The 27,726-nt window shown below is 44.4% G+C and overlaps 1 protein-coding gene across 1 annotated transcript; it reads right to left on the bottom strand.

Annotated features, from left to right (window-relative positions):
• Positions 1–223: 223 nt before the first annotated feature.
• On the bottom strand, positions 224–27,240 carry pcp4b (Purkinje cell protein 4b). Its single transcript, XM_053873655.1, has 3 exons — positions 27,126–27,240; positions 9,745–9,796; positions 224–869 (listed from the first exon to the last, which is right to left on the bottom strand). The coding sequence occupies exons 1-3, from the start codon at positions 27,132–27,134 to the stop codon at positions 739–741; spliced, it is 192 nt and encodes a 63-aa protein (XP_053729630.1). The 5' UTR covers positions 27,135–27,240; the 3' UTR covers positions 224–738.
• Positions 27,241–27,726: the final 486 nt, after the last annotated feature.

Here is a 27,726-nt window from a genome sequence, read left to right as displayed (position 1 = left end):
CTGTTTCATGAAGCCTCACTGGCCCATCATTACCCCTCAAACCCACAAATGAATATCTAAATTCTTGCTAACCAGACTGCATTGTTACCCACATCTGCACTTTCAGAACCGAGACTTGCAACGGGTCATGAATCCAACACCTTTTCACAGCAGAGCGTCGGGAATATAAAGGAGAAAATGAATAGATGTCAAAGATATTTGAAATTCAAGGAGCACACAGACGTTTGACACACAATCTTTATTTATTCAATATACATTGATACAGAGTGTGATAGAAACATGCAGGTGAGACTAACTCTGGTGTGAAACAGTAACATCAGGGCCGAGCTTTCTAAAAGCAACATTCACCTTCACGTCACTTCGAGTCATCAGAAAACAATTCCTGTGTTTTGGGGGAAACAAAGACCTGAGATTAACGGAAATGGACAGTCAGACAATGAGTACAAAACCCTTCACCAGCGACTCATCGAACAAACACAAGAAAAGATCAATACTCATTTACAGTAGTAATTCCTCCTACAACAATCATGTGGTGGTCATAATGTTATTAACTGCAGTAAAAGGGTTTATCATGAAAATTCACAGACATGTTATAAGATTGACAAGCTATTGCATTCCCTCGTCCCCGTCACGACCCCTGGAGTTCCAACGATATGAATCTGTTTGCATGCAAGCGTCACTGTGGCGTCTCCTCCCGCTGCCCTCTCCCCACACAGTGGCCCGGCGAGGCACCGCTCACTAGGACTTCTCATCGCGCTTCTTCTTCTGGAACTTCCTGAATTGCGACTGGATGGCGACCGCCGCCTTCTCGGTCTCGGGGTTCTCCATGTCAATGTCAAAATCCTCCGGGACGTCCGTCTTGGAAGCATCTGAGGAGAGAGAAGAGCCACAACTGAACACTTGCAGTCGGCAGGGATTTCTCAGAGTTTGATTTCTCCGACTCTTGTTGGAGATGAAGTAGAGTAAAAATATTGGGGGTGTGTCAGATAAAACGCTGACCAGATCCTCTGAAATCCTTAAAACCAGTCATTTTCAGCAGAAACTTTTTGGAAGTTTCCATGCATTCTTTACATATGTATTGCTGTTCACCATTATATCCACCAGGGGGAGCAGCTCAGAGTCAAAAAGTTTATGACGACAAACTCCTTAACCAACATGGCGACTGTGGAAGAAGTAATGCACCTCTTGCACAAAAGACGACAGCAGCGTTGTAGGAGGCGGTGGTCAATTAAATCTATCGCAACTGAAGGACGGAGAATTTCCGCCATTTTTATGTTTGCATTGTGTTTTGTTACTGCTCCGTTTGGTCTGTATCCGTAAGTTTTGAGGGAATGTAGAGAAATATGGACGAAATAAAGGCAGAGCACGTCCGTTTCTGGACCATACGTAACGTTAAGCATGAAGACCACCTCTTGATGTGGTTAGCGTTGGATCACAAATAGGGTGACAAGTGTGTCACAAATGTGGGCGTGTCACAAATGTGGTCAGTGGCGCCCGTGAATTATATTGTCATCTATAAAGTGACACTGTCATGACATCACTGTTCACATCCCTGCTGGCCAAAACGGGTACTACGCTCCGTAGGGACACAAGGGTAAAAGAGAACTGTTACTCCGAACCCCGCCTGCCCGGATCGATCAAGTTGTCCTTTAGTTGTGTTCCTCATCATCCCGACAAGCGCAGTGGACGTGCCATGACATGAGGTTCAGAGGATGCAGAATTCATTTGTCTTGTTTGTTTTCATTCACCTACAACCCAGAGTGACCGCGGCGGGGTTTCATCTGCGCTGGCCAGGCAGAGAAATGAATTCACATCCTCTGGATATTTAAACAATCAATCCTACAAAAAAACAATTAACTGAAAAGACAAGGAGACAAACATCCATCCTGCTTCAGGACACACCGCTACAGATCCCTAGGTCAGAAAACCAATTCTCAATTGTATCTCTAGTTTCAGAGCTTAGATCTGCATGGCTAATGCACAGTTGTCAACAAGTGAGAACAGCTATCGTCGACCTTGGTGTTCCCCTTCTGTCCCCAGGTCTAAGTATCATGTGGCACTGGGTGAAAGGGGCCAGCGGTGGCGGTTCATCCTGGGTGTTTGCGGCTTTCCATCTCTCTTGCCGCTCCTCTGCTTTCATCTCTGGTTGGTTACTGAGTCCAGTTCCTCCTCAAGACTGCTGAACTTGTCCTGATATGCAGTACTTCTTCGGATGCTATGCACTTTCTCTGAGTCAGGTACCCAAGATATGAGCTGAATTCAAGCAAATGAAGGGAACAACGTCCATATATGACAAGCTACTTCTCAATGTAGGAACAAACTGTTCTTTCATGCTTGTTGACTGCTGGGATCAACAACAAACTGCAGGCGCTGAACCTGCCTGGGAGCACAGTCTCGTCTACTTGGATGTCAGCGAGGCCTTTGATGGTTTCTTCCCTTAGGTGGAAATGGTGGATCAAAGTGGTCACTTCATCCAGGGAAGGTGGAGTCTAGTCTGCAGATTTTCTCCTCCAACAACCCGTTTGGAAGCTAATGTGTTCACTAGTACTGCAGTCACATTGTTTACTCAGTTGTCATGAGTTTTAACGCACCAACAGTATTTTAAAATATGTGCCGAAACATCACTCGGTTCTCCGAACTGTCTGGATCTTCTCAGATGGAAACAAAGGGGCACCAGGGTTGGGTGTGTTTAGAATGAAGGAAGGATCTCGAATCACCAAGAGACAGAATAAACCCAACTCTTTGTATTATTCATGAGGCAGTCGAGACTTGGAGCTGGCATTCGACCCATGCCACATCTCTGACCTGACAAAATCCACGTCCACTGATGTTGACCGACCAGATAGTGATGACCATGAGTCATCAAGTCGTGATGGAGGACCTCTTTTCCCCTCTGTTTCACTTTTATGTTGCTTTCGGCCAAAGTCACTTGAGGGCAGGGAGCGGAGGACAGGAGCCTAGAGGTGACTGCTATTGAGCGGGGAGCTAATCCGGGCTTCTCTGGGGGCGCCATGCTCTCTGCAGCTCAAGGAGGAAACTCTAACTGCTGTGTCAAGTCCACCATCCAATCCTGCATTAATTGATATTGAATTTTCCAAAGCTGGACTGGCAGCAGCAGGATGAGCCACTGAGCCCAGTTCTTTACCGCAACTCTCCTTCATCTTTGCTATTCAAACTGGTTTTTCACTACATGTCATTGATTAAGACATATCATTCTGTTGCTGTCATTTTGTCATCCTTCGCTCTTGTTTTGTATTTTAACTTCCTGTGTCTCCCCTCTGTGTTTTCCTGAGCTTGACCTGTTACGGGCACACACCTGGAGGAAACGCTGACAAACATGATCACCTGCTCCTGTGTTGCCTCGCACCTGTCTCTTGGTTCAGGTTTGTCTTCTTGATTCCTGGAGCTTTTGATTCTATTTCTCTGCCGCTGGTTTCACCAGCATGTGTCTCCTGTTCAGAATTTTATTGGATCCTGTATTTCTCTGTGAGTTCTTTTGCATTTCCTATCACCGTGCTTTCCTGCTTCCACTTCTGCTCCTCCAGTTTGAATGAAAAAGGGGAAGGCTAAAAACTGTTGTGTCAATGAGGCTTCACGAAACGGTGTCCTCTTTTTCAGAGCCCACTAGATGGCATTCTCTTGTCTAAAGGCTTTTGGATTTGAACAACCATTGCAATGAAACCACTCAATCATTTTAAATAATCAACAGCGCCACCTACTGAGCTCTGAAAATGAGGAGACTGTTTCACAAAGCCTCATTGGCCCATCACTACTAAAATGCATGTTACCATTAACAAATGAAGAATGGAAGACTTTCATTTTTCGCCTCCATCTCCAGGACATTGCTGTCATCCTGTCTTGTTGGCGACGGTTTTTGCTTTAAGTCGTTTTTTTAATTATTATTAAAAAACAAAATAGCAATTAAAATAAAGAAAGTATTAGTTGAAGAAACCAAATCCTGTTGAGAAGGATGAATTGGCGTAACTTAACCACAATGAGCAACAGATGAAAGGAACAACGAGTGCATAGTACATGACACGGGACGTCATGGATGAGGAGGATTTAGAGAAAAGCAGCCAGAATGTATTTTTGCTGGCAGCTTCTCTGTGATCATACCTTCAGCACAGTGCCAATTCTCATGAGAAGAAAAGAAGGAAAGCTTGCCAAAGTGACAGGAAGGAACCCTCCTGGGTCGTCTTACTCTTAAAACCCCACCCCTGCTGCAGGAGCCAGATGAGGAGCCGGGTTGTCTTATTGATTCGGCTGCTTAAAAACCAGCAGATCCATGACTGGGCTTTGTGGAAGGACGAGACAAGAGGGGCTTTTAAGCCTTGAAACAGAAAGGAGGAGGGCGGTGGGAGGTAAAGTGGAGCGTCTCTGAACCTACATGGGCTCAGGAAAGACACATGTGAAGCGATGCCCCACTGCAGCCACTTTGTTGGCTGCGATATTATGAAAGCAAAGCAGATAAAGGGGTATTTTTGGAAACCCACCACCCAAAACTAACTCATAGGCTCGGCAGCATTTCTCAAAGTAGATTTACTGCTGCACAAACCTCAGCTGACAGAAAGAGACTGCTGGTTTTTAATCTGCACAGATGCAGCGCCGGTAGAAAAGAAGCCATCGTAATAATAATGTTTGTCCAGATTATGGATGACGTTCATGTAATTAAAACACGCTCAGCCCTAAATATTTTCTATTATTTAATTGGGGCGGGGGTTTGAGTCTGTGACGGGGAATGAAATAATGACGGTGAGTGGAAGACGCCGTGATGCCGCGCCAGCCCTAATCTTCTTAGTGAGATGTTCCAAACAGCCGGCTGTATTTTATCTGGGCTTTGAAGTTTTGTTTTTCTTTCCCATAATAATTGAACTGAATCTTATCAACGTATTTTTAAGACAAAAGCATTTGCATAACTAGATTATAGAAAAGAGGCCAACATGAAGCACGGCAGCAGCAAGTGGTGAGAGAAGGTGGATACAAGTGCAAGTGGTCAATCATCTCTAACAGATCACATAACAGTAGTCCAGTAAAATAAAGGTATTTGGCACTTTGGTCAGACGTGAGTAAAATGCGGCCCTGGGGCCCACATGCGGCTCCTTTGCCTATATTTATGCAGCCCCATTATTTATTGCTATTTCAATTCCAAATAAAATGTGTATTTTTTATGTATGTTTTTAAGTTTATTTAGTTATTTTTAAGGTGTTTCCCCCCTATTCCATGTGTTGTTCTTCACATGTGAATAGGTAATAGTTATATTGAAATTATAAATTAAAGTAATGCTCAAGTATTTCTTGTCCCTAATATACTATACTGCTATATTTGACCCATAGTAGATTATCATCAGATTCAAAATGATCTTTATTGTTTTTTTATTTATATATTATTATATATTCTATTTATTATTATTATATTTATATTGAAAATCTTAATGCATAAAATATGTGGCAATTTTTTTTCCTGACAATATTAAATATCCATATTTCTGCCCCCCAATCGTGGTCTCTACAGAACCACAACAATCTTATATGTTTATACAAGCTCTTTATTTATAGTGTGGTCCAGGCAAGAATTTGTGCCTCTCCTCACACTCACTTGAGGATTACAGGGTGAAGTTTCATGACTCGTGCAGGAGGTGCAGTGGGGGGAAATGGGGTTGAATAGCATCCTGAGGGTTAAAGAAAAGGTAAATCAAGCATGAAGAGGAGAAGCTGTTTTGAATGTTGACAGAGAGATCAGCAGACTTCGATGACCCCAAAGGCCTTGAAGCTCTGGAGGCGCGGCGAAGCGTGAGACAGACCTCAGTAGATCAATACATGAACACTTTTTATTGATGGTCCACCCGCGCTTCTCTCCACACCGTCAACTTATGCTTGGCATGTGACGTGTTCGGGGAGAAAAGTGTGGTTTAGGCTTGTTCTTATTGTTATTAACGCTATCATCGAGTACAGTGCAGCTATTTATAAAGTGCAGAAATGGGTCGACGTGGCGCTGAGTCTGTTGCCGAGCTAATAAAGAAACCATGACTTGATCTCTGAGCTGAGCCCATTTGAGATGACTCCTTCAAATGAGGCGTTTGGTGGGATATATTTGGTCCTGACAGTTCCACCTCTGCTCTCCTTTGACCCAATCCTGGACCAATAGACGCATGATTCCTTATGAAATATTAGTGGTGGGACTTTAACAAACACACGTGGACAACAAACAACAACAACAAACATGGAGGAAAGGCATCTGTTTGCTTTTGTTCAGGGAGGTTTCTCACTACACAATGTCCAGGGTTTCCCCAGGGTTTCCACTGCTCTGAATGGACTTGAAATTCTTATAAAATTGAAATTCTCCTACAAATATTTTCAAGACATTAAAAGAGCTTGAGTTTAAAATAAGGTGATATAAAAACTTGAATGTAACCTCCAATGTGATTTATTGTGCCACTGGCAAAATAAAGAATATTTTGTTTTAATGTATGTATGGCTCCATCATGTGATTCAGTAATATACCAAATTCATTCACATTGAAAAATGTGGCTTCTTGTGGCAAACATTCTCAAACCAAAAACCATCAAAATTCTCAAATTAACTAGATTGATTTTTTTAATCGAATCGCACTCCATTAAATATCAAACTTGGTGTTTCTGTGGAGTGATGCTGAGGTTAAGCTCCAGATGCTGCACTCCCTTAACTCTCTGTTGAGGCTGGATTCTAGCAAACATATGCTGCTTATGGCCCAAATACACAACATCTGGACCCCCACCGTGGCAGCAAGTCACGACTGTGGAGCGAGTTGCTGATAATGGGACTGAAAAGCTGCATATAGCAGCTTCAAACTCAGAGAGCAGGCGTGTCTGTCACCAAAATTAAACGCTTGGTGACCGAGACTTGAACTGCGTACCATCCAAGAGAGGAGCAGCAGATGTCATGCAGCTCCTTGTTCCAGCTTTGACTTCTTCACCCCTCACTCACATGACATTCTTCGCTTACTCAGGACACCGGCTGTACTTTTTTCCAACTGAGAACTAGTGATGGGCAGGTAAGGTTTCATGAAACAGTGTTGTGGTTTTCCGAGGCCACCAGATGCTCTAAAATGTTTGGACTTGAACCACCAATTCATTGTAACCTCACATCATTTATAAAGCAAGAGCGCCATCTAATGGCCTCGGCAAATCAAGACACTGTTTCATCAACCCTTGAATACTGTTTCATGATGCCTCATCTACCCATCACTACTCAGAACCCTGGTCTTGACATCTCTTATTAATTTTTTTGCATCATAAAGCTAAGCAAATGTTTCAATTGTATGAGCAACAGTTATTGCCAACAATATTTGAATGACTTGCCTCTGGACAGTAGCATCTGCATCCAAAGCTGATATGAATTTGCGAATGAAAATGAAGTTCAATGATAGGTTGTAAAAATTTAAATTTTCCTTTAAAGAAAAACAGGTACATTTGTTGATCTAAATTGCCTCATTCTTTTCCACATGAACTAAAATAAATGTGAATTTCCAGACAGGCTGTAACACACATGGCTCCAATATAGCGGAGTCCCAGATGAATATGAAAACATCAGTGAGTGTCCTTGAGCCAGAGAGAGGTTGCTTCTGAAGACCAGGCTCTGCTGTGTGATGGCAACAGTCCCTGTGCCCCCCACCCGCCCACTCCACCACCTCTATTGACGGAGAAACATGCTTCAGACCAACACTGGCCGAGTGTTTTCTCAGCATCACATTCATTGTCAAGGTCAAACAACAAAAGCAGGAGTGTTTACACGGGCTGTTGTGGAGCTGAAGGTAGAGGCGGAGAGGAATGAGCGGACTGCTTCGGTTCTCCATCATCTTGGTCGGCTTTAAATGCTGCTGCTGAATAATGTTGCGGGGCAGTGACTGTTTAATGGGCTGAATTATGTCCTCCCAACAGCTGGCTTTATCGCCGTCCTCCATCATGTGGTGCGTTGCATTGGTCGAGGGTTTACTTCCGGCTGTATATTCAAGTCTTTGTTACCCTTTTCAGTCTGTTTGAGCCTAAGGCAGAGTCCATCCAGCTGATTTAACCATTCCCCAGGGGAACACGGACATGTGCGTGTAGATGGGGGTGCAACGGAGATGTTGCGGAATCCACAAACAAAACGGAGAACCGCACCAACTACCTTATATTGGGCAGCTGAAGATGACAGAAGGCTGCGACAAAGCACTTCACACACATACCTACCAACCACATCCCAGCGAGGGTTCGACCACTGCACCATCGGAGCGATGTGACCTCCATATTAAGAGTCTGTCTTTACAAAGAACTCTGACGCTTCAGTGCATGTTCAGGATTCATTTAAGTCTATCTGCTCTGTGATGGTTTACTCACAACAGAGCTTCAGACAAAAGGCCCATTTATGCTCCCTTTAAGTACGAACCTGTACCCCTCCATTCTAACAATGTTACAGTCAGCGATCACAGGTTTCCACGTGTTCTTTGCGTTGGTATTGCTGTTCACCCAGCCACCAGGGGGAGCAGCCCAGAGTTCTAAGTGTATGACAACAGCAAGCTCCAAAACAAACATGGCGACTGGTGTACCTCTTGCTCTAAAGACGAAACAGAGGCACCGCTGTTCTCACCGACCACTCGTTGTTAAATATATCGCCAATGGAGAATTTCTGCCATTATTTTGTCTTCTTCATCCGTTTGGTCCGTATCATTAAACTTTGCGGAAACATGCAGAAATACAGACAAAATGAACACAGAGCACAGACAGAAGGCTACGTAGTATCCGGATGCATAAGTAACTTTGAGCATAAATGGGCCTTTACTTATGAGGAGTCTGGTTCTGTGAAACAGTTGTCCTCGCATTTCGGGACACACCGGTCACTTTTCTGGCCAATCACTTTTTTAAAATTTCAGTTGTTTATGATTTATTCACTTTTAATACTTGACAGAAAACATCTTCAATACTTGAGACTTGCTTTGTTTAAAAACAATATCTGTGGTTATAGCAGTATTTAACTTTAGCTTTTAAAATGAAGTAACTGCGAACAACACCAGGGCTGCCAACTCTCATGCTATCGGCATGGCTCACCAGCCGAATGACTATATGTGAGAAGTGTGATGCGCTCTGTCAAACAGCCACGTGAAGAGATAAGACTTGTTTCAATGTTAAAATTAATTTCCTGCGTTGTTACAATAAATTTGCTGGAGTGTGCAACAGATGGCTGTGGTAGATGTGATTGGCTCTTAGGATCGGTTGCAAAACAGGCCTCACTGATGCTGCAAAATGAAGGTTATTGGTGCAGACCGACTGGTTTTGTTTACGAAAAAATGAAAATGGATTTTGAAAGCGCCAGTATCCAGGCATGATTTCATTTGGTTCGTGAAGTGTCTCTGGGCTGAATGAGTCACTCTGGTCACTGGTGGAAGCCAGTGGACGTCTTGTTTTGCAGCTGGTGCCCAGAGGACGACACAATAAGAGGATGATAACGCAAACGATAAAATGGTAATAATAAAGTCCATGTCTTCTGGGGCAGGAGATTGTCTCAATCTAGTCAAAGCCACTGAGTTTCAACTAAAGTCAGTGTAGAGGTGCGAAAAATAAAAATTGAATTGAAGGGTGTCTGGGTGCACTCGGTATGAATCGCTTGAAAATAATGAGATATTTGGGGCCGCTGGACCCAATTTCCGCCCGAGACCCGCCCCCTAGCACCAGCAAGTAACTATTCCCTTGGGCAGTGTCTCATAAGTCCAATAAGTCCAGCGACAACTCACCTTGTCCTCCAGACGTCTTGTTGTTGCCAGTGGCGGCTCCGGGTCCTTGTCTCTGTGAAGAAAACATTCGTAAAGTCAAAGCACATCCATAGCACCGTTGTTAAAAATAGTGCCACATCCTCGGGTGGCAGAGCAGCACATTACAAGCTCATTGGTACATCTGAGAGCCACCGCATTCATCAAGTGATGGAGCCAAACTGCGACACAAATTGTTCTGTTGTTAATGAAGTTTTTTATGGATCAGCCTGGCGCACAGCAGCAAACATTAAGTGGGACAACAGGCTTGAGCAGAGCCTCCGAACAGCCCATCAGGGGTCCCGTGATTAAACACTGCAATAGACGGAGCAGGTACATTAAATGACAAGATGAAAAAACAGGAAGTGACTGCGTCACTCAAGTCTGCTGCTACGATGCAACTGGAATGGACAAAAGCACGTCGCAAAATGAGGCGAAAAATGGGGGGGAAGTGGTTTTAAACACTTTTCTAAGTGTGATAAAGTGAAGAAAAGCGGAGTTGACGTTTGTCGTTTCCCCACTAGTCATCAAGGTGTGAAAACTTTCCCTGGTCGGCCTCGCCCTCACTTCCCCCTCGTGGTGATTCATGCAGCATTAAGTTTCTCTCTATAAGTGATGTCCCCAGCCCTGCGGCCGCCTGTGTGGCCCATTTATCTTGTCTATCTTATCTACCGAGCAGGAGGGAATCAGTTAGGGGACAATCAATGCCCTGTCACTGTTACGACACATTTAAAAACAATTAGGAAGCAGAACTTCGGATGGCTTCTGGTCAACATGGAAAAAAAAAAGTTTCAAAACTTTCCTTGCCAGGCAAAAGATGTTGAGTTCAAACTTGTAATGACTCATTTCAATCCCTTCCTACTGTGTCCTAGTGAACAAATGCAGACCATTCTGTTCTTTCATAAAGGCTCTAATACACAGATGTTAGTCGTGTCATTGGGCGAGAGGCAGGAACGCACCCTGGCAGGTGGCCAGTGCATCGCACAACATTCACTAGTGATGGACCAATGAGGCTTCATGAAACAGTGTCCTTATTTTTAGAGCTCAGTAGGTGGCGCTGTTGGTTTAAAAATAAGGTGAGGTTTCATTGAAATGGTTGTTCAAATCCAAAGATTTTTGAGAAGGGAGCGCGATCTAGTGGGCTCTGACAGTGAGGTCACTGTTTCATGAAGCCTCATTGGCCCACTACCATTTCATACACACAAACGTGTAAGTCTTTGGACTATGGGGGAAAACAGGCGCAGAAGGAAAGGTCCAGAACTGGATTCGCACCTTCTTCCTTCTGAGAGGCAGCAGTGCTTTGTTTTGGTCGCACATTTTGCTGGATCAATTCCTCAACCCATCTAAAGCTAAACATTCAAATACATATCTACCGTTTTACTCTTCCACACAGTTTAAATAAGAGCTGGTGGGATCCAACATGTTTAAAGAAAAGGTCAAAAAATGTCCCCTTTGCTTCACGGCTTCTTGGTGGTGAGACTGTTCCACAACTTCAGAAAATCCCAGAGGAAGCTCTGCCGTCCGCTGCTCACCTCTTTTATGAAAAACCAGAGAGAGGTAAATCTATGCTCTGAGCACGAGTGTTTTGTTTTAGCCATGCATGTTGATTCATACATTTCTATTTAACAGTTAACAGAAAGTAAACTGGCTGCCAGTGAGAATCAAAAACAATTCAGCTTTCAAGAATCAAGCGTTTGGGTCAAACAGGGAGTGAGGAGATCTTCACCGTTTGCATGGTGATGCCAGCAGGTCGAGGACGTTCGGGGGGGGAGAAGAGGAGGACAGCGCGGTCGATATCTCCACCCGCAGTTAAGACCTAACTGCTCAAATATTGGCACAGCGGTGATTAATGGCCAGAAGTTCGTCTGCAGGATGGAGAGGAATTAGGGAAATAAAGGCTCCTGTCGCTGTGTGAAAGCCTTCCAGTTTCTCTTGCACCTACAATACTTCTCCTTCTTCAACTATTACTATTTTATTAATCACTTATTGAAGCAGCAGCTGTTTCCTACGTCAAGAACGAGCCCAAGAAAATTCTGAATCATGAAAATATGAACTGGTTTTTAATCTGTGTTGGGATTATCTACTCCATAAAATACAGGCGGGAGCCGGTGCATGAGTACAGCAGGAAGAGCGCCCCCTGTAGAATCAGTTATATCAAATCCTCCTGAATCCAGGGACCAGCTGTCAGAATAATGACAGTATTACTTTTCTGAGATTTACCCTGCAGACATTCTTGATGTTTAAAAGAAACTTATTTAAAGAATATAAATAAATTATTATTATTTTTTGCACCCAAATACTACATAACCTCATTTCAACAAAATTGGGATGCAATTTCACCATTTCACCTCAGTAAACTGTAATAAGGAGTGTTAAATAAATTGTCCAAAAAAAAAATCTTACTCAAATGTCTATATTAAATCCCAGAAAGTCAAAAAGATTGAACTCTTGCTGGATCTGTCGCACTGAAACTGTGATCCTCTATGTGATACAGGGGGCGCTAGAGAGGCCTTTATTTAGATTTTTTTGTCTTTCTTTAACATCATAAATATTCCATCACCAGCCGCTTGACCGTTATTATTTTGTTAAATCCCAATCTTTGCTCAGCGATTCAGCAGAGACGGAGGAAGAGGAAACGGTTTCATTTCAGAAGCGTGTACCTGACATCCCCAAGAGGTTCGGCTCTCCCCCTCACCACAACCGCCTTACACTTATTTCCCCGCTCGCTCAAAGCTTTCCAATTTAGTAATGTCAGAGGCGCTGCTACGCTTTAATAGCTGAGAAATGAAAAGGGAATCGTGGAGGCCTCCTTTTCTCTGCACTTCTTCCTACATTATTAATCTCTGTCTCTCAATGAATTTCAAACGCGGAGCAGCACTTTGATGCCGAGGAGCGCGGGAGGCGTGGAAGACGTTTGCTTACTCCCAAACTCTCAGCACAACATGCTTTCTGATTTGAGTTTGGGCTTTGATGCCACTGGTTTTGTTTGAAATCCGAGCTCAGGAGGTACTTCATTACGAATTCACATTTACCTGCCATGTTTGCCGTCAACGGCTAGATGCTTCACGTCTCAGACACAGCCACCAGGGGGCGAGCGAGCGCTCATAAAACTAACATCAAGAAGTTTCTCCTTTACATGACGCTTTGGTCTCAACAAAACTGTCTTTTTCATGTGGCAATATTGTTTACCCAATAAACAACTCATGAGAGTATAGAACTTGGAAGTCACTGACAGACAGGGATGAAAAGCTTTTACAAACTTGCAATACTAATATTAATTGTCTTATTTCTAAATATAACCAACAGATTAGTTTCAGTCTTATTATATCCCTCAAATGACCACCACATTCATGCTCACAAATACAGTCTCTGTTGATGTGTGAGCGAGGCCACTGACTGTTGTTTACAAGGGTTATTAAGTGACAATTCTGCTTCTCACGATAAGTTCGATAGACACATGGCTCACTCGCTGCATTGGATTTGCACACGTGGACTAGACGAGACCGCAACTGTGCACCGCGCTCTCCAGAGTCTGACAGCAGACACCGGTGTGTGACAGTTGTGGAGAGTGTGCTGGACTTTTGGTTCATGATTATAGTTTCTCATAAGTTTCATCATAAAACAGTTTCAATACAGATGATAGTGTTCAACACGTGGGATAAAATGAAAAATGTATTTATCGTGATAATTATTGTTATCCCCGAAATTACAACATTTATCGCGATAACTTTTTGTCCATATCGCCCATCTCTACTCTACTCTACTCTACTCTATTCTTTTTTTATTACCAGAGCCAAATCTGACAAATATCGGCCCAGAATATCGGCTCTCCTAAGTCACCAGATATCGAGATCTCTGTTGGCCCCTTAAGAAAGATTGTCGGTCGCCCCGTACCCTCATGTCTTTAGATGTCTCAACGATCCTGTGGTGATAAATAAACTTCTGACGTGTGACGTGTGCAGCCTCATCCAGGAGCAAAACCTATTTTCATGATAGAAGACTGTTCAGCAAATATCGATTTTGTTTGGGCTGCGACTTTGTTACTGCCATATAAGTTTGTACTGCACATCCAAAGTTTCATTAACATGTTTAATTAAGAGCTTCTGTGGAAGCGCCCCGAGAAAGAGGGCTGCGGTAAAGGATCGATCGCCTCACTGGACTGGAAAGAGCTGCAGTGCTGTTCCAGGAACAGCGTCTTTCAGGGGGTAAACAGGTTGCCGCCTGGCTGGAATACAGAATGTGACTTGTGGTCAGTGTGTATACGGTGAAACTCTCACGCTCTGGAGGACAGCGAGCAGAAGACGCATCATGCTTGGGTAGCTCCGGGCTACAGCGAAGAGCACAATAATGGCTGCCCAATGAGGGAGATTAGCAAGCAGCGGGGAAGGGGTCTATCCCCACTGTGCTCACAGAAGCACCTGCGGACACAGCAAACACGCGCTTCTCACACTGTCAGAAGAAACAAGCCAGCGAAAAACTAATTAAGAAGAAAAAGCAGAAAAGACGTGGAGGAGTTGGACGCGGTGCGGGGAGCCGCTCATTTATCACAAACAGGCTTTAGGGGACGCAAGGTCACGTGACTCCCTCCTGCTGAAGGTGCGCAGCGTGGTGAAACACACACACCTACAAACACATAAACACATCACCTTCAAACTCACAGTCACAGTGTGAGCCTGCAGCCTGTCAATGAGGAAACTTGAGGAGCATCACACACAGGTCGGCTGAGCGAGGCCTCCGAACAGGATCTATTGTGCACATGCTGCCAGCACATAGCACATCGCAGAAAAGTAAATATGTTTCATCAGTGACTGTGAATTGGTGGAGGAGCAGTGAAGGAGAGCAGAAGGGTTTTGTCTCTTAATCCCCTCGCTCGCATTCTGCTGAGAACCAACCTTTATTTTCCCCTCTCAGCCAAACTCCATGATCCGCCCTGCAGAACAGCTCTCAGGAGGCTGCAGCAGACATTCCCAGGCTCATTCTTCTTCCCCTCCTCAATCTTTTTATTCATAATTCTCTATTGGTGAGAGATTTGGGTGGGGCACATCATTGAAGAACAGAGAGTTCTGACATCCCAGTGTTTCCATTTCGTCGGAACTGAAGGACGAGGATCAGCACCTCATAGTTCTCAGCAGGAAACATGGGTGACGCCAGTGGGGTTATGAGTTTGACTGTGGAAGTTAAGAATGTATTTAAACACAGTTTTTAGGACACGCTGATACTGGCACAGGTGTTTACATGTTGGTGGGGCTCTGGAGCGTCAAATCAGATTCGAGGTTTGTTTCAGGAAGGAATCGCCATTCAGTGATACGGCTTTCACTCCGCAGACACTGGAGACCAGGTCGGTTCCAGTGCGAGAAGACAAACCTGAGACCTGATCTTGCAGAATATATGTGGAGTAAAGTTGAAAAACAGCTTCCGGATTTTCACCCATAACAGCAGGGCTGTGACAAAGAACGGGAGTCAGTGAACATACGAGTAGTTTGGGACTTGTGACGTCAAGGCTCACCAAGAGGTTCTTGTTCCCTGCGCTAGGTGTTTGGGCGCTTGATACATGTTTTTCGTCTTTAGAAGGCAGACAAAAAAACAACAGCACCGACATCATCAACAGGCTGGTTTAGTGTTATTAATAACGTTGGATTCTAACTGTATTCAGTGCATCTGCGAAGCTCTCATCCTGAGGAAGACAGCGAGGAGGAGGACAAACCTACAGAACTACAGAACTATTAAATGATCATTTAGAAGAACAGCTTTGTAAGTGACTGTCAAAAATCTGCTTCAGTGATTGTGGTGACTGTTATAGTGTGACCGTCTGCGGGTGCCAATTTTGCCGATTTTGTTTAAAGGCCCAACAGGCCGATACCGATTTTTTTTCATCAACCAAATCATAAACAAAATAAAAGGCAAAGTACTTAATATAAAATAAATGTTTTATTCCCTTTTCGATGAACAACGATCCAACCCACAATGTGAACTTGACTTGTTGAAGAGCAGAATGTTGCCTGTGGGTGCACACGTGGCTGGCTGGCTCTAATGTCTGCAGGGGGCGCTGCAGACTCACAACAAGTTGTGTGACTTTCCAAAGAAATGCCTGCTTTGTATTGTCAGTTTCACATCCTGATGTAGCATTTTAAAGATTAACAACGCTTAAATATCGATAGCATTTTATTCAGAAAAACAAACTGAAGATGATGCAATAAACAACTCAGCCGACGTGACTGAATCTTTTTTCTAACGTTGTGAGAGGATGGTTTCATTCACTGCAGCGACCTGTTCGAGTACACCAGGTTCAGATCCGAGCCGTCCTCTCCTCATCATCGCCCATGAAGCGCTGCAGCTCTTTCTAAAATGTGATGCTGAGCAGATGGAGGCTGAAAACCTGCCTGCTCAAACACGACTTCTCCACTGATCCGCTCACCTCTTCCCTTCTGCCTCTGCAGCTCTTCAGATTTCCACCGTCCCGTGTGCAGGCGTGAGGGCACGCGTGCTTTTTTTAGGGAAGGAGTTGAACATCTTCAGTGGAAGGTGCACCAACCAACCAGTCAGAAAGATGACAGGGGGGGCACTGTAGGAACATGGGCAGCCTCAGGCCACCACAGCAGCAAATATCCTACCTACATCTGCATCAAACACTTCACGAGATGTAGACTTTACCTGACTCCTCTCACACACAGAAACAGATCAGTGTCTCTGTTTCATCCAGAAGTGTATTCTTCGGTCAAAGCAGAATCACACAAGTTAGATGCTAAACGTCACAGCCCATGACAAAACACCCCTGAGAAACACCTTCTTTCTGGGAGCTCAGTGAATGGAGAGGAGTGAAGGTAGGGACTTGTCATGGTGCTGGAGTGAACGTAAGGTCAAGCTGTGAACCCAGCTTTTCAGTCTCACCCCTTATCGACTGTCATCAATTGGACTTTTGCGTCCAAAGTGGAGCAGATGTCCATGATTAAATGGCGCAGAAGGATCCGATTCAGATGTGAAATTGAAATTCACTTCCAACAACTTGGTTTGTGGAGCTCCCGTTCAGATGGCGCCAGAGGTCTCATGTTTGTTTGGAACAAATTGACTGGCTACGTGACGTGAGGCAGACACATCTAAGCAAGTCAGCCTTCTGCACTCACAGTCACAGCTGTCTTCTTCATGTCCTCCTTTATCACATCCATGAACCTCAACATTTGTCAGCCTCCGCATGGCACCTTCATTTCCAACATCCTCGCCCCTTTCCTCTCCATGTGTTCATGCTCACTACCAATGAGCAGCTCACCGTTATTATTTTAAAAGAAGCGAGAAACGATCCATGATCACGATCCTTCTTGCTTCAGAGTGTTTTTGACTGCAGCGTATTCGTCTTAACTGCTCGACACATTTTTGGGATAAAGACCTGAAAATTCTACACGTGACCAGTAATGCCTATCTCATCTATGAATGAATTGGGTTTCCAGTTGTAGCTGTGGTGTTCTTTAAGGTGAACAGCCTGAGTTTGTTGTTCTTCCTCTGCTCTGTTCAGTTGGACACCTCTTTCTACCACTCTTGTCCTCAGGGAACGTTTTCAAAGGCATTTCTGTAGGTTACCCTGAATTCCACTTCATGGAGTCAGGACTCCTCATCGAAATCAAGCCCTTCCACAAGTCACTCCAGTCCTATAAACCAGTGATTCTCAACCATTTGGCCGGGGCCCATGGTTGGGCCGTGAGCGCCTCCTAGAGGGCTGCTAAAAGTTTTTTTGTTTTACACCTTTGGGCTGTGAGACGCTCAGCTTTAATACATGATCCACATATGGTGGCAGTAGTGTGTTCCTGAATTGATGTGACAGCTGCAAATCTGTGATCGTTACAAACTATGGAGAAGTTCTTGAAAAGAAAAAATGACAAAGAAAGTGAGGCCACCGCCCCAAACATTAAAAACTGTTAATGAAAGCACCAGTTGAAGCAGTTTTGAAAATGAATTAGACCATTTTGTGGCGATACTTTCATTTACTTACATATCTTTTTAGGAGTTTTGGAGAGAGACATGGTTTTATTATATTTATTTTATTCAGAATTGTATTCCGTTTGATGAATAAGACTTGCACCTGCATGTAAAAAAAATCTGTCATTTATTTCCTTATGTTTTGGGTTTTTTCTTCAATAGTGTCAGAGGAGTCCAAGAAAATCCGATGCTATTGATTAGGAGAGATGCAAGGGCCGCACAGAAAGTTCAACACACTCAAAGACATCACTTGTGCAATGGTCAAGACCCCCAAAACGGATGAGGCTTCATGAAACTGTGTCCTCATTTTCAGAACCCACTAGATGGCGCTCTGAGCTCAAAAATCTATGGATTCCATCAACCGTTTCAAAGAAACTTACCAAATTTTTAAGCCAACAGCGCCACCTACTGAGCTCTAAAAATAAGGACCCTGTTTCATGAAGCCTCACTGACCCATCACTACCCAAAACACTGCATGCCGTCATATACACGCAGCAGGAAAAGTGAGTGACGGCTGAGAACTAAGCAGGACGCCGTCACTACCCAGGACGTCACGCTGCTCCACAAATGACAGCTCCCTGGTGAACCTCACAACACCTCACTGCTCCTTGCTTGTGGCTGCCACAGTTTCCAGAGGTCCAACTGCAAAGCCTCAGTTTCAAATGAAGTCTCCACAAAAATAAATTGCAGTCTCGCTACAGGGAGGGCAACCATATCAAACTGACTCACACAAACTCTTTTTTTTCCCTATTAAAAAAGCATTTTTTTTTTTGCAGAGCAGCAGTTAAACCCACATCTTATATAATACGATGGATGCAGCCAAGAAGGGCTAAAGCTGCCGTGGCCTAGAAAAGCCTCAACTCATGAAACCACCTCAAAAAGCCATGTTGTCATCCTGGTGAGAGAAGTCTGGATTACGATGCTTCATTATCTACAATTACGACTGAGAGATGAGAGGAGGGCAGTTGGTGCTGAGAGAGAGGAGAAGGAAAAAAAACATCTCCTCTTCAAATTATTTTTTCAAACCTCCCGTCTGTTATACGATTTAATGAGCCTCGAAATTGGCAAGATTGTGTGGTTGTTTTTTTTTTCCCGTGTTGCTTCATTAGAGTGGGTGTCGCAAATCTCCGGGGGGATTTGGTTCTCTGCTCTGGGATTGTCGCGCCTCGCGTCCCGCCAGGCAGTAAATGAGGAAGTGTCCTGTGATCAAGCAGAGAGTGGTGTCAACCAGCCACTGAGGTTCTGGAAGAAAATACTTCAGCTGACTCAGAAAACACAGTCGAGATGAGAGAGATGATGGGACGGTGTCTGCCAAGGGTTTAGCTCCTTACAATAGCAACGCTACTGTGGAATACAGGAATTCTTCCCTGTATTTTCCATTAATAGTCAAAACATGTCTTGCACAAAATAAATGATATTTCTTTCCCCTTATTCCAAATGATTCCACATGAAAAAAACTACTGCATTCTCACAGCACTTTTAAAGCTCCACTCAGAGCGGCAGCAACATCGACCAACCCCACACCCCAAGGTTTTCCTTACCCTCATTCTCATCAATGTTTTAATGTGTTTGGCTTGGTTTTTATCGGATATTTCAGCAGGTTGGTTACAGCCGATGTTATATTTTCCCCTCTAGCTATCGCCATACAAAGTTTTCTAGCTGTAAGTGTATGGTGTTTGTCCTTGTCTCTCACTAACACTAGTCATGTGTTGATGCCGGGTGCATCATGAATTATACTTTTATGTATAAATATTGAACTCTGCAGCAAGTTCTGACCCAGGAAGAATTGGAAGAGGTCATTGAGAGAGCCTCCCTTGGTCACACGCTTGCCCCACGTCCCAGTGACACACTAAAACATATGGTGCTTAGCATATAAACAACCATGCATCTGTCATCATTTTTGGGGGATTTTCTGATTTCTTGTACACACACACACACACACACACACACACACACACATATATATATAAATATATATATATATATATAACACTGACGTACGACCTACACTACAGTAGTACCCATAACCCTCGCATCAGCTATTTTGAATGGCATTCAACTTACGTCCAATCTGATTTACGACCGGGAGCGGATCCAACCAAACGGTCGTAAGTCAGATTGGACGTAAATTGTTACTTGTATATGTCTGTGTGGGGGATCAAGTTATGGTTTGCCTCCTGTTGATTCATTTGACGTCACTGAGGGATAAAAAGTGACGTATGTGTCACGTGACAGCTAGCTACAGTCACTTTGGAACCGGGAAAGAAAGGGCTTGAGCCAGGTTGGAGTTGAAGGAAAGATCTTGAGTCTGTTTAACTTCTTCAAAATCCATGTCCACCGCTACTTGGCATGAAAAACAAAGACATCTGTGGAAGTCAACCTGAACCGGAACAAAACTTTGGGAGCTGTTAAAAAGCATATCAATGCTCGAAAGAAAATGTCTCTTAAAAGATGTGCGTATTGAAAACAGAACTCTCTCTGCATATCGGGAATCCCTTTTACCCTCCATCTTAAAAACCTTGAGCGACTAAAATGCATCGTGATAAATTTGAACCGAGGCTGGAGATGAATGTATTTATCCTCTCCAAACTCTGTCATCAGGGGTGGCAGTTCTGTGCCGCTGAAAATGTAAGTGGATACCGCCGCGTGTTGCTCTCAGGCAGCTTTACCCTTCCAAAATCAATATTGTACATTTGTAATCGTCTTATTTTGCTAATCTGTCGGCGCAGATTTCTGAGCCTGGTCTGGCGCGAAGTGATGATTGATGTTTTGGCTTCAAACTCCTTCCTGTTTACAGCACAGAGAGGACGGTCTGTTCAGATCCTGTTGGCCGCGACTCACTCGCTCCAGCAAATTAGCCGCCATCATACGCGACCCACATAATGCCCCGGTTTAGGTTTGTGGGCCAAGTAGCAGGAGAGGAGCCCTGGTGATGAACCATGAGGAGCAAAATTAGGAGTCTAATAATGACCCGCCATGAGTGTCGGAGCTGGTGCACATGCATTTCTTCAGCCGCTTTTCTGGGTCGTCTCTCTGAACAATCAAAACACCACAAATTCGTGAATAGCCCTTGTTGTTTGTGGGTTATTTATTTATTACTTACGTTGACTATTTTATTTTTTATTCCATATTTTATTTTTCCACGTTATTCCGAAGCACTTTCCTAGTTGGTGAGATCCTCACTGACCATGGCAATAAAGCTGATTCTGACTCTGAAAGCTAAATCCAGGCCTGCGCAAACAGCGTGTAAAGGCCCATCTATGCTCAACGTCACGTACGGATCCGGATCCGGATGGAGCCTTCTGTCCGCGCTCTGCCTTCATTTCATCCGTATTTCTGTTCCACAAAGCTTATGGATACAAACCAAACTGAGCAGTACCACCGGAAACCATGGGGGGCAGTGTTGCTGTCACAACTAGATACATAGCTCTAATGAGACATGAAGAAGACAAAACAATGATGGAACTTGTCCGTCCTCCAGTGATGATATATTTAATATATGATCAATACTTGTTTCACAGTCGCCATGTTGGTTTTGGAGTTAGTCGCCTTCATACACTTTTAACTCTGGGCTGCTCCCCCTGGTGGAAATATTGGTGAACAGCAATACCAATGTCAAGAACGCACAGAAGCATGTGATCAGTGTTGGTAATAATGTGTGTTGACTTGCTGAGCACAGACCAATACAGTCCTGCGAAAGTCGGCCACGTACCATTCAGGACACTGACAATCTTCAAGCCAAAACCTACATTCCTACAAGAGATGGGTGGAAAACGGTCTCAATGAATCCTGTCATAACTGCACAAGACGATGTGGGTGCAGACGTGTAGGAGGAGGAGCGCAACTTGCTGTCAAGACACTTCCTCAAAAGTGTTGTTGACTCTGCAGTGACATGTGCAGAGGACATGTGCTAGCTCAAGCTTGTGCCTGCTGCTCACTCCACTGACTGAATGCTTTTGAGCAAAGAGCCGCGGAAACTCCTCCAGGACCACGGCAGACGTCCGTCCAGATCTTTACCATTTCTCAAGTGAAATCACTTTTATGTTCTTCAGAGGACGTCACACGACACACACAAAGGGAGGTCATTCCTAAATTAATGATGTTTACAGGCGACTGTCACACATCCACAGACGTTTCATAACTCATGTCCCTTTGTCCATATTTTACCTTCAGGCCCCACAAATCTCCTGCCCACCGTTGTCTTTCATTCCAAAGTGACAAATGATGAGCTCTGGCGCGGCTGGTTTTCTTTTCCACGCCAGCTCTTTTATAAATGGCCGCACTTGTTCAGCCTCATTTGGCTCATAATGAGGAGGAAGCAGCAGAAGTGCGACTGTACTTCTGCAGTAGGAATCCAGCTTGTTGCTGCCGCTCCGAAAAGTTGCACGCCACCAGGCGTGGGCACAAACATTTTGGGGGGTTTGGAGGCTGAACCCGGAAAGAAGGGCACCAGTCGCAGAAATTTATAATTTAATGTTTATATATATAGAGAGAGAGAGAGAGATAGAGCCAACTTCATACCGACACAAGGACCTGTGGGACACGCTCAGACCTACAACCTATACGCAAGGTAAATAGTCAGCAACAACCACATTTATACAGGATTCACCAAACTGCAGTGGTTATTTCCAGTGAAGGGTCGATGAGGCTTCATGAAACAGTGTCCTCGTTTCCACAGCCCACTAGATGGCGCTCCGTGCTCTAAAAATCTTTTAATTTAAACAACCATGTCAATGAAGCCTGAAATAAAAACCGAGAGCGCCTCCTACTGAGCACAGAAAAAGACACGGTTTCAAGAATCTTCATTGCTACTGTTTTGAGGTTCTGCTAGATCTCAGTCTGTGTTTTAAAAATGAGTTTCTATTGAAATGATTGTTCAAATCCACAGTTTTTAACAGCAGACAGCGCCATCTACTGGGCTCTGAAATGTGGACACTGTTTCATGAAGCCTTATGAGCCCACGACTAGTTATTTCTCTAGTTACATGAGAGACGAACATTGTCTGAGCAGAAATGGGATCAAACCGGCTGCTTTTCACTGGACTCCATTTGTATTGAACTTGTAAAACCTGATCATACCAGAAATCTCAGCGTGGAGCTTGAACTCTCCCTCACTCCATTTCCATTTTCCCAGATCTTCAAAGGTGCGAACTTCCAAATACATTTTTTCTGCAGCTTTACAAAGTGAACTCCGTGGAGTGTGATGCAGTAATAATGTTGCAGAAGGGAAATTTGCAGCGTGAAGCAGAAACGTCGCTCTGTTAATTCAGCTCTTTCTCGCCAACTCAACCCATAACGGAGGCGAACACACGCTGCTGAGCCTGCGCCAGCGTTCCTGGGTGCCATTTACATGAATGGAAGGCAAAGATTATTCCAAACCAGATTATGTTAAACATTTTATCACATAAAACCATGTGCTGTAGAATAATAAAAGGCTCTTCATTTTCAAGTTCCAAGTTAGCAGGACAGGTTATCTACATCAGCAGCAACTCAGTCGTCCCCAGTGGCCACTTAAAATGGAGGGAAAACCAGTTCCTTATCAAGGAAATGCTGTACTTAACATTACAGTGAGGGAGGGATGCCTGAGCTGAGCCAGAAGGCAAGATGTCACTCATTCTTTGTATGGTTTTTGGATGGTTCTCATCTAGGTGTGTAACGGGGGGAGCCTTGGGTCAGACCCAAGACATATTGAAAGGGTTACGTCACACCTTGGAAGGCGTCAGTCTGGGCCTCTTTACTTTAACTGCTGCCTCCACCGCACGACAATCGCACAATCTACTGAGGGTTTTCACGGCGTCGTCCAACCTGGAAGCCGCCATGTTGGAAATATTCTTTGTAAACACCACCATAGACTGTGACTGTGAAAGGCTCGTCGAAACGCATTGGGAGCGCCAGGACATACAGAGAGGGACTTCCGCGACGATTTTTTCGCCCAAACTATTCACCGCCGAGGACCGGAGTTTGGAGGCGTATTACCAGATGGGTCAGGGAACTGTTATACCAAGTCACGACGACATTTGCACCTTATATGAGGGTGACGTACTTAAATATTTTGATGTTTCACTTTGAGTTTGTGTGCTATCGTAGTTTGTGCGTGCGTGTGAGAGAGAGAGATCGCTTTTTAAGGGGACGTTCTTAAAACTGTGTGGGTTGGCATCAATAAATATGTTCTGATAAAAGTTCTGTGTATTCCTCGACTCTTCCACAGCTATATAATGTAAATGAATAGTCATTTAGGCTATATTTTTTGAGCACAATATGAGGATGTTGCTCACAGTTCAGCTTCGCTAACCACAAGCGCCTCCTTTCTTCCAACAACTTCTGGCATTGTTCTCCTTGATCTGTAATAAGTTTTGGAAGTCGATAAAATTCCAAATGTTTATCACGATCTGAACGATTCGTACAGCCCAAAACACAACAGTAATTCACCATATTTTAGAGGAAGCGCTGCAGAATCGCCTTCAGTACTGTGTTGAGCAGTGAGCATCTCCAACATGGCGGCTCTCGCTGAGAAAACCCTCTATTTACTGAGCGGAGAAGAGGCTGGCTGCCATCAGTTCACAGTCAGATGAAGCCCATTTCATTTTACAGGCAACATCCCAACACTTTGATTTGTTGTCCTTTGATGAAGCAGAGGGCCTCCACTGTCATGGCCAACAAACGGCTTCATAAACGCTTCCGATGCACTTTAGCAAAGCAACAGGACAAATAAAGCTGCCAATGTTCTTTATTGATCCACTTTACAGTCTCTGCTGCATATGCAAGATGCAACCAGTCCAAGTCAAGGAATTCATCAAATAGAAGGCCATCAGCTCTGTTTACACAACTGCAGAATTTACGGCTCCGTAATACGGCGGCACAAAGGGACTTAATAGTACGGCTGTGTTGAGCACTGGCCCCTGTGATTGATGGTGCGGTGAATTGATGCTCGAGTTGTGATTTAGGTTGTGCTGATTGATGCCGTTCGTACAATAAGAATCAACCTGGAGATGAAGAAAATAATATTTTCACCGTAGTTTCACAAGATTGCTGACTGAATAGACCTGCTGTAGTTCCACTGACATTTAGCCATGTCCCTAGCATTAGCATTCGCGCTCTTTTTATAAAAACAATGTCAGGTTTCATTGGAATCGTTGTTTAAATGAAAAGCTTTTGGAGCAGAGAGCAGCATCTAGTGGGTTCTGAAAATGAGGACATGTTTCATGAAGCCTCATCAGCCGATCACTAGCAGAACCTCAAAACAGTAGCGATGGGCCGATGAGGCTTCATGAAACAGTGTCTTTTTCAGTGCTCAGTACGAGGCGCTCTGGGTTTTAAAATTATTTCAGGTTTCATTGAAACGGTTGTTTAAATTATAAGGCTTTTAGAGCAGAGAGCGCCATCTAGTGGGCTGTGTAAATGAGGACACTGTTTCATGAAGCCTCGTCAGCGCATCACTAGCACCTAGTCCTGGAGTCGAGACAGGAAGTGTGAGTGTCTTTCTGGTGAAGTCTACTTCAGTTGATACCAATTTATTGAATCATTTAATTTCATTTTAGGCAATCGACTTGTTTCAATTCACATGCAAAAAAATGTTATTTTATTTTCAATTATTCTAAAAGCAAAAGTTTTGGGGTTTTTTTTGCGAAAGAAATGAAAACAACTGTTGAGCAATGAAGGTCTGACATCTCAAACAAATGGATCGGAGAGGCAGTCGGGCCACTGATGCAGAGGCTGCTGTATAAACCCGATGCAGAAAAGTCCACTAATCCAGGAGAACACGCGCTAAAGCTGCTTAATATTCCAGTGTAGTCAGGAGCCACTTCCTGTTGTAGGTTAAGCAAGATGACTGGACATGGGACAAAATGATCTGCTGGATTTGGATTAAAACCACGACATGACCTAAACCGGAGGACGTGGGGTCAGTCGGCGCTCTTTTGCAGAACCATCCAGGAGGAAGTCTCGGATGTACGCTCAAGCTTTTCACCATTCCAGACCTACAGGGCCCAGTTCAGGGCATACAAACATGCCCAGTGTCGTCAGTGCACAGACGGCACTGGCTCTAAAAAATATCCGCTCAATAATTCATACTCACACTGTTGAGTTGATGAATAATGTAGCATCACAAGCAACATGCAAGTGTCAAAGTCAGACCTCCATTGTTCCACAAGTGACACTCATTTACACTAAGCACTACACACTGGATGGAGAGTGAATGGCATGTTTCATTTAAAGCAGAGGTGGAGTCTTCTGGGTGGAGGTCTCAAGCAGATCCTGCAGTTGACTGTGTGAGAGGAGAAGTCCGGGTCACTTTAGTTTGACTGCTGCCCAGGCGACCCAAAATTGACCAGCGTTTTTATTTAATTACTTTTTAAATTTTACTTAGTTTGTTTTACTGGAATGTGGCAGAAGACGGAGAGGAACTCTCGTGTGACATATTCATGTTTTCATTCCACAAGGTTCTCTGGATCTGAGTTTTCCTCTCCTCGGTGTCAGACTTGGGACTGAACCGGGGGAGCGCTGCAGTGCTGACCACCACAAGACTCATCCATCTGGAAATGGCTCCAGCGAATCATCTAATTCACATATTCATACACATTCACCCTCCTAAAAAAAAAAAAAAAAAAAAACACCCCCAAGAGGCGCAGCCTGCTTCTCTTTACTTCCCGATAATTGCCAAAGCAAAAGGCCGTTGTGCTGGAGGCAGGGGATTCAATAATTCAGGAGACGTTGTTCCTGCGCGCTCAGTATTCAGCGTTTATTTGCCAGAGTGCGACTTGTTGTAACAGCTTGCAGGGGAGAGTCGACGTCTGTGCCACCTATTTGCTAGAAGGAGTGATGGATGAACACCCACCCGGACCTTTGTTTCTCAACACTGGTGCGTGTAACCTCGGGCCAACTCAACCCAGAGTGTAAAAAGGGCTCCGGTCTTTATAGGGAGACGGTGGTAAACGTGACATGATGAAAACATTTATGCTGTAATGTCAGAATGCATATGTTTCAGCCCATCCACTTCCTTTTTTCCCCGGTTTTTACCCAACTCTGCAAGTGTTGCAGAGTTGGGTACAACATTATATGAATGGATCCCCAAAACTTATCTGAAAAGTAAATTCAGTCATTCATTCATAAGCTTCCAGTGGAAGAGCCTTACAAAGCACTAGCGATGCTGGTCGCATCTTTCCACTGAGGATCTCTGAGAACAGACGCGTCCTCCTCTCAAACCTCTCGCTGACGGATGTGAGTGAGAGAAGACCGCAGCGCACTGGCGCGCTCCGCTGTTTCCCTCGGCTGGTGCTCAACACTTGCCCCTCGCGGATGCGCGATCATGGCTCTCAGTTCAGTCGCGAGTCGTCTACGCAAAAACAATTTTCATCGTTCTCCCGCGTAACCGCCGCCATCTATGAACATAGATCTTCCTACCTCGCTCATGGTTGCGCGCTGGTTCCTCGCCCGCTCCCCGCTCGTGTCAGTGGTGCTTTTCGAAGAGTGGCTCAGCGCGGAAACACAGAAGCGTTATAAAGTGTGAGGAGCGACTCCGGCGTGTCATCACGTCTGAAACAAACCAATCGCGGAGCAGCGAGTCTCATCAGAACCCACCCAGCAGCTCCTTCAAATATTCATGGAGGAGCCAGAACCTTTCATGTGGGGCTGATCAACGATGGATGGAGAATCGATCTTTGTGTTCGTATACATTAGACATGGGTTTCATGTCAATAAACACAGAATATTTCAGGTCTTACGTAAACTATGCTGCATTTCGTGAAGCATCTTTTATCCCTGCCTCTTCATGCTGCAACAACAATGCAGAGCAGCAGCAGCACCACAGGTGTCTGGTTGCCTTGAGCAAGACAGAGAAGGTCAGGAGGAGCTGCAGAGTCCCTGTTGGTCCTCAGAGAGGTCCTTTGGAGGAAGACTGTATGAGGGAGACTCAGGGAGATTTGATACAAGGCTCTGTGCACCATGATGTTTGCTGGTGAGGCAAGGAGAAGGAGAAGCTGGAGGTGTGAGATGGAGGCTGGAT

This window comes from Synchiropus splendidus, chromosome 8, assembly GCF_027744825.2.
Source record: "Synchiropus splendidus isolate RoL2022-P1 chromosome 8, RoL_Sspl_1.0, whole genome shotgun sequence".
Lineage (NCBI taxonomy): Eukaryota > Metazoa > Chordata > Actinopteri > Syngnathiformes > Callionymidae > Synchiropus > Synchiropus splendidus.
This window is presented reverse-complemented; position numbering and strand designations above follow the sequence as displayed.

What these genes read in the sequence shown, in the direction of transcription:
- pcp4b (XM_053873655.1), bottom strand. An exon ending in CAAGACGTCTGGAGGACAAG is followed by an intron (nt 870 to 9,744) that starts GTGAGTTGTCGC and finishes CTCTCTCCTCAG; the next exon opens with ATGCTTCCAAGACGGACGTC.